The sequence below is a fragment of the Sinocyclocheilus anshuiensis genome, unplaced genomic scaffold, assembly GCF_001515605.1.
Source record: "Sinocyclocheilus anshuiensis isolate Anshui unplaced genomic scaffold, SAMN03320099.WGS_v1.1 scaffold524, whole genome shotgun sequence".
NCBI classification, from domain to species: Eukaryota; Metazoa; Chordata; class Actinopteri; order Cypriniformes; family Cyprinidae; genus Sinocyclocheilus; species Sinocyclocheilus anshuiensis.
Genome location: NW_015555703.1, coordinates 124,864 through 137,545, shown reverse-complemented (window position 1 = coordinate 137,545; position 12,682 = coordinate 124,864). Strand labels below are relative to the sequence as shown.

Sequence of the window (12,682 nt, the reverse complement as noted above, 5' to 3'; positions counted from 1 at the left end):
TCCGTTTTTAGTGTATCTCTGTGGCAGAATTACAGCGCCACATGCTGGTCTGGCATGTATACTACATCATTTTGTGGTTTCGTGTGGACGCTGATATTTCTTGAGACGAGGGGGAAAAAAAGATCGGATAGGGAAATCTCTGGTTTCGTGTGGACGTAGCCTAATGCCGAGTTCACACTGCACGATTTTAGCCCAATTTTTCACTCGCGACAGGTTTTGCGAAATCGCCGACAAATGCCCGAAATCGGAGGATACGGCGATCCGACGAGTTTGAAAATCGTGCAGTGTGAACTCGGCGTAAGAAGTTGCTATATTTGTCCCTAAACGTTTGAAAAAAGTCTCAAAAGGGGTGGGGAATATAAATCTAGCTACAAAATTGCTAAATTGGCAACACTACTGTGATCAGCTGTGGTCATTTTGATTAGCTCAGCATGAAAAGAGCTTTCCTGGAGCATTTCAGTCCTTGGGTAGTGAAAATTAAGCAAACAATCAACTATTGGTGCCAAAGCACTGTCAATAGATCTTTAGGGCTTTATAAATGCCTAAGCACAGTGAAGTCTATTATAAAGAAGTAGAAGGTATTTGGTACAACACAGACGCTCCCTGGATCAGAACGTCGCTCCAAACTGGATGAAAGAGCCGGAGGAAACTGGTCATAGAGGTGACCATGAGGCCTACAGCAACTCTGAAGCAGCTGCAGGAGTTTATGACAAAGAGTGGTCATTGTGTGCATGTGACAACAATATCACAAATTCTCCACAAATGTGGCTTGTATGGGAGGGTTGCAAGAAAAAAACACTTCTTAAGAAAGGCCACATGCAGTCACGACTGAGCTGTGCCAAAACGCACCTTGAAGATTCTGAGGCTGATGATACACGGGGCAACTTTTTGAGCAATGTTGCCGTCAATGGGCAACCATGTGAGACGCAGGGCCCATGACCGATCTAAAGTATACAGATAGAAATGTGTTACCCATTCTCAATGCCCAAGCAACATTGTTAAAAAAAAAAACTTGCCCAGCAAAATTGCTGAAAGTTGCCCCACGTATCATCAGCCTCATGGAAAAAGGTGTTATGGTCAGATGAGACTAAAATGGAATTATTTGGCCTCAACACCAAATGATATGTCTAGCCGAAATCCATCAGCTAATGGTTTTACAGAAGGCATCAGTCTTGCTGTGTGAATTCATTAGAAGAACTGCTGTTGAAATGGCCCTTGAGTATTTATTCCATTTAAATGCAGCAGGAGACTCTTTTGTTTGACATTTCTGTTGGAGATGCTTCTTAAAGATGATAACATCCTATTAGCATGCAAACTACTTTCGCAAAACAGCCTACGTAAAATGAACAGCAGTCTACTGTTGAAGGGAACAAACACAATAATATGCACATGCATTAGCTGGAGGTAAATGACTTGTTATTTCTATCTACATTACTGGCATCCACATAATGAACATGAACTAACATGATGGTGTCTTTCTGCTGAAGTTAATGCAGACATGGAGCGGAACGAGCAGAAATACCGCTGGGACTGCTCATATTTGAGCTGCAGTCAATCTAAGATGACGTTTCATTTTGTACAGCTGTGCTCCTCACCTACAGATGCCGGTGTACTGTAGTCATGGAAACACGGCCATGGTTTTATTGTGCCGTTCAGAAAACACACATATTGGCCACATTAAATAAATGTGATCCGTGTCAATTTTTTCACTTGTCAAAACAGCCACAAGAGGTCTATTAGACAGACTAAACCTGTTTGAAATAATGTTATTTTTGAGTGAACTGGTGTACCCAAGTGCTCAGCTGAACACACTGAAACAGCGTAAGTACTATGGAGGCTGGAGAAAGCAATACAGTTACGGTTCTGCAGACTAATTAGCATTTTTTTTTTTTATAACATTTGTTGTTGTTAGTCATTGTTTGTCTGAAAGTTAATACTGTGTAATTTTATTTAGAGATTGTACAGCACATTGGTCAACGTTACGTTGTTTTAATTGTGCTTTATAAATAAACAAACAGAAACAGAAAAACAGAATACAGTAATAAGGTAAAAAGCATAATTCAAAGCATGACGTACAACCACTGTAACATATGGCCTTGAATTATGTATTGCTTTTATAAAACAGCACCAAAATAAAACTGATAAAATGCATCAATTTATTATTATTATTATTATTATTATTATTATTATTAAATATACTGGAATATTAACAACAACAACAACATTATTAATAATAATAGTTTTAAAAAATAGCTAGGTGTTGATAGACAGTAAGGCACCACATCCAATAAAAAGTTTGATTTATTATCAATAATAATAATAATAATACATAATTGTTTTGTTGTCATTAGAAATATATAATATTGTACAATTACTATTATTATTATTATTATTATTAATACCTATAATTTATTTTGTTATATAATTTATCCAATAAATAGTTATATTTATTATTATTATTATTGCTAATAATAAATGTAACTTCATGGGCATGGTGTCTTGTCTTATTAAACAACAAAATACTGCAGAATCTTAAATATTATGTCATAACTTTTCTTGTACTTTTTTAATCCTAAAACTTTAGTCTTTTTCCAGGTTTAAATTAGATTTTGTGTCACAGATGTTCAGTGTGAAGACTCTAGTTCCTCTGCCTGGTTCATTCATTCATTAGACTGTTTACAGCTGCCAAGCCATGCAGCAACTTGGTATATTAATATATAATTCAGCTTATGTGTGGTCATGGTCTACGTTTACAATGGCTTTGAGCTGGTCTAATCAAAATTTAGAGTTGGAACTATTGTGTTTATAATATTAGCTTATGCTTCATATGCTTCAGACCAGAAATGTTAGATTCTTTCTTACATATTTACATACTAAAACGAAAGTATGGACAAACATCAAACATCAAATAATGGTATGTTCCACAGGACAAAAACATAAAATCACTCTGATAAATTCTGATAATTTATCACACTGATAAAACAGTTAGTACAGTAATGAAGTTTCGTGTTAAGGCAGAATTGAGCTGTGGACTCATTCATCTTTATTGGAATTTAGCATAGACAGCCCATTCTTTTAATATCTCTCAAGTTTTCCCACTGAACATCATCACTGAACAGATATTTTCTCAGCTGGTTGGGGATGGCGAATGAATCATTCATGAGAAAAGTGCACATGCAATGGCAGAAGGTGAAAATGTAATTAAATACTAGAGCTGCCCAGATGAACTTTCCCTGAATAAAATAACACTCCTATAACTTCTTCCAAGGGCACGAAAACCATTCAATTAGGGCTGAAACGATTCCTCGAATACCTCGAGTAACTCGAATACAAAAAGTAACAAATTATTTGCCTCGAGGCTTCGTTTAGTCCATTTACTGTAACTACACACGGAACACAGTGTTTCCCCACGGACCATTATTACTGACGTACAACCCGATAAACGCTGGACCAGACCATAGACTGTATACATAAAAACAGGGACCAGACTGTAAAAAAAAAAAGCGCTGGACATATTTAAGACCGTAAATCAATATGGTGGCTAGTTATAATGTCCCTACGTTAGCTATGTTTTGTGAAAGACTAAACGCCATTGTGCATAAAAATACCACAGAAAGAAAGTTAGTCAATAGCACACGAAGAGTGCCAGTTTCACCTCTAAAATCAGCATGATTACAAATGTGATTTTATTCAACCGTTCAATGAACAAGAAGGTAATATTATGAGACTTACGTTATAGACACTATATTGCCTGTTTTTGCTTTATTTTGCCAACAAAAAAAATTCCAAACACAGCCACAGCGCTGTTTTGCGTCTCTGAGCAACATGACAGTGTTTCGTTCCTGAATGAATCAACCGTTTAAATGATTCGGTTCAATCGCAATGACTCACTTCTTAACTGTGACTTGCTGCCACCTGCTGGTGGTTTTTTCGTTTTTAAAATAATTTGAAATATCAGTATTCAATGTTTTATGTTTAAAATAACAAAATATTATTTATGCATTTATAACTGCAGGTTAAATGCATTCATGTCCCTCTGTGTGGGAAACTCATCCCATGCAGCTTCTGTTTCCTCTGCATTGCAAAGATTAATTTTGATACTGATATCATTTGTTCTTGTTCCAAGTTACCTTCCTGTCCACTGATTTTTGCCTCTCACAAAAGCCACAAAGCCTTCCAAGAAGACAGTAAAGGCTTATGTTATGCTTGAGCTTTAGTTAGGCTGAAACTTGAAAGTTAAGTTGCACGACATATATGCAATGTTTAGGTATTATTATAATTTTTATTACTATTATTTTGATTTATGCCTTATTTTTAATTTGTCCTGTTTACCTTTTTTAAAGTAATGTGAAATTGATTTTTGTATTTTTTTTTTTTTATTTTGTTTATTGATATATTTGTATTTGCATTTTGAATGCAATTTGGCAATTAAATACATTAAATGGGTTTCGTTTTCACGGTTATTAATGTATCCAATTTCAGCAATAAAAATGTTAATTTTTAACAAATTAGTTGTTTATTTTAAGAGATCTATCTTATTATCTCTTGTATATTTAGTATTGCTCTTTAATAAAGAAAAATCACTTCTTATCCGATTACTCGATTAATCGATTGAATAATCTGCAGAATACTCGATTACTAAAATAATCGATAGCTACAGCCCTAAATTCAATGTTGCTTCTAAGTTCACACTCTGATTTTCAGCCTTGAATACGGCTGCAAAGCCATGAGTTCATTGAGTTTATGTGACTTGAACACTACAAGATCACATTTGATTTTCATTCAGAGAGGAAACAACACTTACTGGATAAATCAGACCAAATATCAGACAAACACAATCAAGTTGCTGCACAACAAACACACTGGGTGGCCAATCAGTGACTGAGAGATTTTACATGTGCCACATGTGGCAGTAATGCATTATAGATGATTCTAGAGGCTTGTTTTGTTGGTATAAATTACTATATATACTGTAGGTTGGTTCAGTGATGTTAATATTTTAACCATTTCATTAAGATGTTACCATTTTAGGTAGCCGCTTTTTCAGTGTATAAAGCAGCTCCACAGAAGACAACAGTGTCATTATTCAGCTCTAATTACTTCAATGTTGATTCAGTTCAATTCAGTTGCAATGCATTGTAGAAGCTTAACCAAACTGAAATGTGAAGATTGTATTTATATTAAAGCACTTATATTAAATCTTCTGTTCAAAAATATGTAATTGGAGCTGTTAGAAGTTGTGTACATGATTCTTTTAATGCTGGGACTATTGCTCTGTGGATAAATTTGCACGGCTGACTTCCATTGGTGCCACACTATAAACATGATTGTGCTTGTTTTTGCAAAAATTTGTATTTCTCAACCCTGGGCCTCGACAAACTTCCAGATTTCCAATTTTAAAATTATTAAAAACTAGAAGAGCCTTCAAATATTATCATCTCGGACAAAGGGGGACCTTGAAATCCAACAGGTTGAGAGCCACTGCTTTAAATAGATAAAATTAAGCAACAAGACTTTTATGACATGATGTGACTTACTGCAGGTGGCATCCGCCTCATCCGATCCGTCCGGACACTCGGGTTCTCCATCACATCGCCAACGCCCAGGAACACACTGACCGTTCGCACACGCAAACTCTGAGGGAGCACATGTGTTCTTCACTGGAGAAAGAAAAGAGAGTTAAAGGTTTGTGCACTCTCTAAGCAACAAGCACCCATACAGTGGGATGCAGAAGTCTGAGACCACATTGAAATGATCTGGTATTTAAAATCTAAAAATGTAAATTATAATTCTATGATGTAAACTGAATAAGAAACATTTAAAGTCCCCATGAAATCAAAATGGAAGTTTTTATTTTTTTAGAATGAATATGTTAGACTAAAGGTTATCTATAAGCTAGTGTGCTCCAAAACAATGACAAGATTCGCATTCAGAAGATATAAGCATTCAAAACTTACAGTCTCTCACTTCCCCCCATATTGATCAACGATTTTGATGACACCCTACACTTCAGCTTCTCATCAAACCCTATTCAGCTTAACACGATTGTGACGTCATTGCAGATCGCGTTTAATTTATCCCCACCAAGTCCTGAAAAGTGAAGCCAAAACATTTCGATCGCCCCCTGGTGGCTGGACCCAGTATAAGTCATAAACCCCGCCCTCTCCATGCAATCTAATGGGACGTGAGACAAACTAAAGTATTAAATTAGGGGTCCGGCAAGATGGCGGACTGAGAAGTTACATTTGTTACGTGCTCTCACTCAGATCCCGAGTTTGTTCAGTTTGACAAATTTGTTCCACCCTCACCTGCTAATTTCGTAAGTTAAACATACCCTAAGTTGTTTGAGATCATGATCGATGTGGAGGAACACTGTTACGCAATGGACATAACCGTAGTTTCAAGCAAAAGGGAGCGAGGACCTGAGTCTGACCTACCCACACCGTGTAAACCCCAAAACGAAAAAAAATAAAATAAAAAAAAACGACAGTGGATGAGGAAAATGAAGTGTCCAATTCGGCTATACTGGAAGCGATCAAAGCTCTTGGAAGCATGGATGTTCAGCATGAGGAAATAAGCATGCAAATGAAGCAACACAGTGTGATGAGTGCTAGCGTTGAAATCCATCCAAATAAACGCACAGAAGTTAAGGGAATGCAAAGATAAGATCAAACTGATGGAAAAGCAAATTGAAACACTAACCAAAGTCAGTAATGATTTGAAAGTTTGTGTGTTGGAAGAGGAACAGTACAAAAGAAGGTGGTGTCTTCACATTAAAGGTCTGAAGGAGAACTCCAGTGAGCGTATAAGAGAGGATGTGATTCAACTTCTTGGCAAGATAATGCCTGAGTTTGCTGCTACCATGTCGGAGGCTGTGAATGTCGTGCATTGGGTGGGAAGGAAGAAGACCATCCGTCTCAGAGAGGTGATCATTCTCTTTGCTCGCAGATTGGTCCGCGATGAAATATGGAAAAGAACCAAGACGTCTTCGGTATGCAAGAAAGCTTTGCTGAGGATTTGACGAAGGAAGATAAACTGTTAAGACGTGAGTTATGGCCAAGAATCGAAAAAGCCAGAAAGGGAGGCAAAGCAGCTGGCTTTAGAGGCCCATTTGGGTACATCGAGGGTAAATGTATTTCTTAAGGGTATTGACTGCTTCTCTTTGATATGAGGTGAGGTGGACTGATAAGGAAATGGGACTTTGTTTTTTATCTAACAAGCTTTACGTTGTGGTTTGGTTTGCAACAGACTACATTCTTATTTTTGTTCATTTCGATTTACAGTTCTATCCGTTCAGTCGTTCATGTTCACGTTAAAATCTAACACCACGCATTCTTCCTTAAATTGTACGGGTTTAAAGGACTTTTTTTTTTATTTTGCAAAAGCCAAAATTCACACTGGTTTTTTTTTTACAAGAAACACATTCAGAGTCGGCAGATGCTGCCTTTTGGAAAAAAAAATGTGGAGGGATGGCATGTTATTCAGTCATGGGTCGAATCAGTCTATGGGTGTCGCTGTATGCATGAATAAATGCCCAGGTAAAATTATTACTCATAAGGCTAATGTGGATGGCCATTGGCTCGCAGTAGTCTTACACTTATACAAAATATTTTTCATTTTCATTAATGTGTATAATGTCCACTCCCAGAACAAGGATCTTTTGGAGACACAACAAATGTCATAAATGGCCTCAAAGCTAGACATCCTACACAATATGCTTTAATTGGTGGTGATTATAACATGATTATATATGGATAGACATCCTTCTAAATTTAGTATTTCTCACATGAACAATATTATTCAAGACTTCTGTTTATCAAATTCCTTAACTGAAATAAGGAGAAAATTTAACCCCACTGCCAGACACTTTTCATGGTTTGAACCAAATGCCACTTCAAAATCGATGGAATGGATTATTGGCTTGGATCTGATATTCTTTCAAGTTATGCAACTAAATATTTCAGGTGCCCCCTTAACAGATTATCGTGTGATCAATTTCATTTTAGAACAAAATAAGAATCTTCTAAGGATATTGGAAATTTCATGCAGATTTACTAAAATCATAATGACTATTGTACCTATATTAAAAAAATAGCTGAATTTAAAGTAAAAAGAATGCAGAGTGGTATTAAATGGGAATACGTGTTGATTTGTTGGTTGTTGATTGAATGGGACCTTCAGATCTGAAGGTGGACTATAAGAAAGGGTGGGTTTAAGCAGAATAAATGACTGGAGAAGTGTAACCTACTAACTAAAGAAAAGACTGTTATTTCACTGCAAGACCAAGCTGTGACATTTTAGACACAAATGTAAAAAATTACAAATATGCATGGATGAATTGTTCACAATAAGATAACATGCATTTAGAAAACAGACAGGGTGAATTCTCATTTCATGCCGACTTTGCTTGTGTGTAATACTGCTGCAGTCACTGATCTGAGCAGACGGAGCTGTATGTAACAGAGCATGGACAACAGTCTGGAGCTGCAGATATTATATACAGAGGCTAGCTCTCCACCTGCCAAGTTCTCACAAACACTCACAGACCTTCAGTGGGCGGCAATCACAACATCCTAACACAACTCCACAAGACCTGTCGACAAACCTGAAGGATCTGCTGCGGCAATGCTGCATCATTTTCATTCTCCACAGCTCTGTGAGGCTTCCTATTGTCCTTGGACTCTAGTAAAGGCAATGCGTGGTGTGGGCCAGTAACCAACCAACAGGGACGTGTCTAATCAAACGGAATGCACCCGCAGCCCTCCCCGAATCCTCAAGCTGTGCATCTGACTCATATGAGAATGTGTTTCTAACAGGAACATTACATCAGAGACTCTCTCTTTCCCCTCACAACAGTAAACACGCATTTATTGAACAGATTGTAATCATGATAGACCCCCCCCAACACACACACTTTAGAAACGCGCTGACCAACTCTTTCACTCTTTTCACTTCACTCTTTTCTAATGCAAGTCTGTGTGTGTGTGTGTGTGGGTGTGTGTGTGTGTGTGTTGTTTTAAATGCAATTTTACACTAAATTAGTTTTTAGTCTTTTTAGCAATGCTACTGCATAATTTAATCATTTATGTAAAGAAAAACATTAGATAAAAATGGTTTACATCGTCTCTTTTTAGCTATGCTTCTGCATAATTTCATTTCATTTAAAGAAAAACATCAGATAAAAAAAAAAGATTTCCAATTCATTTTGACCACTTTATGAGCACATTTTACTGAAAAATCACACTGTGCACAGAAAGACAGAGCTTAGCAAAAGGTCAATTAGGTCAGATGAATGCGTTTGCCCCCTTTTTCTATGACTACAGATGCAGCTGTTAAATTTAAGAATATGTAATATGACCTGATTTTTTTTTAAAAAGTACATTTTCAGTTTTTATGAAGAAAATGAGAGTGGTCAAAAAATATCACCGCACACCACACAAACAATGCTGCTACTGAATTAAATCAACATTGAACTAAACTGAGTTGAATAATAACATTATTATCTTCTGTACAGCTGCTTTCAGCTGAACTGAATTCATTTTGCTGATGAACTTTGCAACATTGACATTGTTATCGAACTGAATTGAATCAACATTGATTGAACTAATTAGAGCTGAATAATGACACTATTGTCTTCTGTGGAGCTGCTTTATATACTGAAAAATGCAGCAACCTAAAATGGTAACGTCTAAATTAAATGGTTTGATTCAAGTCTAAAGTATTATTTAACATCACTGAACCAACCTATATACAGTAATTTATACTAACAAAAAATGTTAAGGGTTAAATCAGGTAGGAATAACTGTTTAGGATAAAAATTGCGTTACCACTTTTTACAGTGTAGTTGAATTGAGTTTTTTTCATAACTGATGAACTTTGCAACACTGACATTGTTTTTGAAGTTGAATCAACACTGAACTAAACTGAGCTGAATAACGACACTATTGTCTTCTGTAAAGCTACTTTCTGATGAAATTAAAGTTGTTACATAATTGTGACCATGGACCACAAAACCAGTCTTAAGTGTCAATTTTTCAAAATTGAGATTTATACATCATCTGAAAGCTGAATAAACAAGCTTTCCATTGGTGTATGGTTTGTTATGATATGACATGATATGATATGTATCTATTTGGCCAAGATACAACTATTTGAAAATCTGGAATCTGAGGGTGCAAAAAAATCTAAATATCGAGAAAATCGCCTTTTAAAAACGTTTTAATATATTTACAGTAGGAAATTTACAAAATATCTTCATGGAACATGATCTTTACTTAATATCCTAATGATTTTTGGCATAAAAGACAAATCGATAATTATTACCTTTAACTTTTTTTGACTATTGCTACAAATATACCCCAGCGACTTAAGACTGGTTTTGTGGTCCAGGGTCACAATTAATTACACTGTGAAGCTGCTATGAAACAATTTGTATTGTATGAAGTGCTATAGAAATAAATGTGTTCTGAATGTTTTTTGCACATTGATTTAGGCTGCCAGGGGAAAAAAAACACCAACTAAAATTTAGTTTTTTGTTTCTCAATATGGCTTGGATTTCTCCTTCATACATTTTTTTGGAGATTTTTTTCCCCCGTTTTATCATCCACTAGATGAAAATCCAACCCAAAAGTCAAATAAAATAACAGTAATGATTAACCTTGTCATATATATGTACAAAATGTTATATGCTCCCCAGAGTTTTTATTGCATGAGGGGCAAAATATAAAAAAAAAAAAAAGCATAATCTGTTGGGACATGGGAATATTGCACTGTGAATATTGTACTGCTGTGATCATTTGGGAATATGTGACATGAAATAAACATATTGTGTGCTTGGGGAAAAATAAATGATTGAGCAGCTGTTTGTGTGCTTAGAATCAAAATGAAGGAGAGATTAAACTGTGAAATGAATATCGGAAAGATCAAAGATCAAAAATAGAAATGTGATTTTTGGAGCGAACTGGAGCAAGCTGTAAGTGAGAAGCAGAAAATGGAAAACCTGGAATGGATGGACTAGAGTTACCCAGGGTTTTTTTTTTTTTATTGTAATTTATGTTATATCATTGAAAATCTCACAATAAAGTTATGTTTTTTAATAATGATAATGTGGTAACACTTTATTTTAAGGAGTCCTTGTTACACGTTACATGTACTTACTATGAAAATAACAATTAATTATGCATAATTACATGCAAGTAACCCTAAGCCAAACCCTAACTATATAGTAATTACATGTAGTTAATTCATATTACTCAGTGCTTAAATGTATAATTGCACTGTAACAAGGACACCTTAAAATAAAGTGTAACCGATAATGTTTATTTTTTTTAAGTTTGGACAAGTTACAAATTAAATACTGCATGTGCAGATGCCTGCACGCAGATGATATTGTGATGCATTTCAATTCAAGTGAATGAAACTGTAAAGCTTTGATGCTTGAAGGACAATGAGGACATCTGCACATTCACTGAGATCCAGTGATTCACTACAGAGTTGTTTACTCACTAATAACTGTTTTCACCAACTAGTGCCATCTGTTAGGGAGGAACTGCTACTGTTTTAATTAAGACAGAATGGTACTTACAAAGACAGAAAGAAACAGGGAAAGAGAGGGATGTAAAAAGTAAGGAATGTAAAACTGCGTCTGAACAATGTGTCTTAACTAGATAATATTTCTCAAAGTAGCGCTGCCCACTGTAAAATCTCACTGGTTTAAAATTCCATTCCACAAACTGTATATAACATCAAATCCACATTCACTTTTGTCATCATTTACTCACCCTCATGTTGTTCCAAACCTGTATGAATTTCTTTTTTCTGTTTGACACAATAGAAGATATAGGATACAGTTGCTGGTAGCCACTGACTTTTTCTTTCTTTCTCATTTTATCAATGGCTACCAGCAACTGTTTGGTTACCAGCATTCTTCAAAATATCTTCTTTTGTGTTCAACAGAACCATTATGAGTTGTGGTTTGCATGCTATAGAAAGTTTTTTTAAACTGGTCCTATTTTGGTTAGGTAGCTACCTTTTTTCTAAAAGGCAGCTACCTATGTTGGCAGCAGACAGAGGCAGCTCAGTATGTTTTGTGTCAGATGAGAGATATAGCAGTACTGCACATCATAACCCAATAACAAGTTTGTATGTGCTACAGTCCTTTGAGTTTCACCTCCAGATAAGAAATAGAGTTCTGCCTGAGCAGCTCAATCTGGACGCTGTAATCACCCGAGGCCTGCCCACCATCAGCCAGATACGCTTCTCCTTTCTGTCAAATCTCCTTTCTATCCATCTCTACATCTTGTTTTGGTCCTGCAGTCTTCCATCACTGTGTGTTCTAGCGTGATTTAAAAGACAAAGCCTGAGATGAACCAACACACACTCTTAAAAATAAAGGTGCTTCAAAAGGTGAGTTCATTTAGAGCCGCGCAGACACGTTCACTTCTGCATTCGGGGCATTTTGTGCAGATAGCCTATAAGTCGTAATATTAACGTTATGTTGTATAAATAACGAAGCATATTCTATACAGTATGAGATAAATGATGAGTTAAATTCCATTAATTAAAAACCTGCTATCAAATGCTTCATTCTACTGGTCACCTTCAGCGCGCACAGCTCAAAACAGAAATGCAGAACATTAATAACTACTGTCATATACATAACGTTATAATGAGAGCACTATTG

The 12,682-nt window shown here is 36.0% G+C and overlaps 1 protein-coding gene across 1 annotated transcript in view; it reads right to left on the bottom strand.

The window, feature by feature from the left end:
* LOC107671705 (low-density lipoprotein receptor-related protein 8-like) overlaps positions 1-12,682 on the bottom strand; it is a 95,426-nt gene that overhangs the window by 58,066 nt on the left and 24,678 nt on the right. Inside the window, exon 3 of the mRNA XM_016464635.1 lies at positions 5,538-5,660. Coding sequence (XP_016320121.1) covers positions 5,538-5,660 — 123 coding nt within the window. The remainder of the gene's footprint in view (positions 1-5,537; positions 5,661-12,682) is intronic.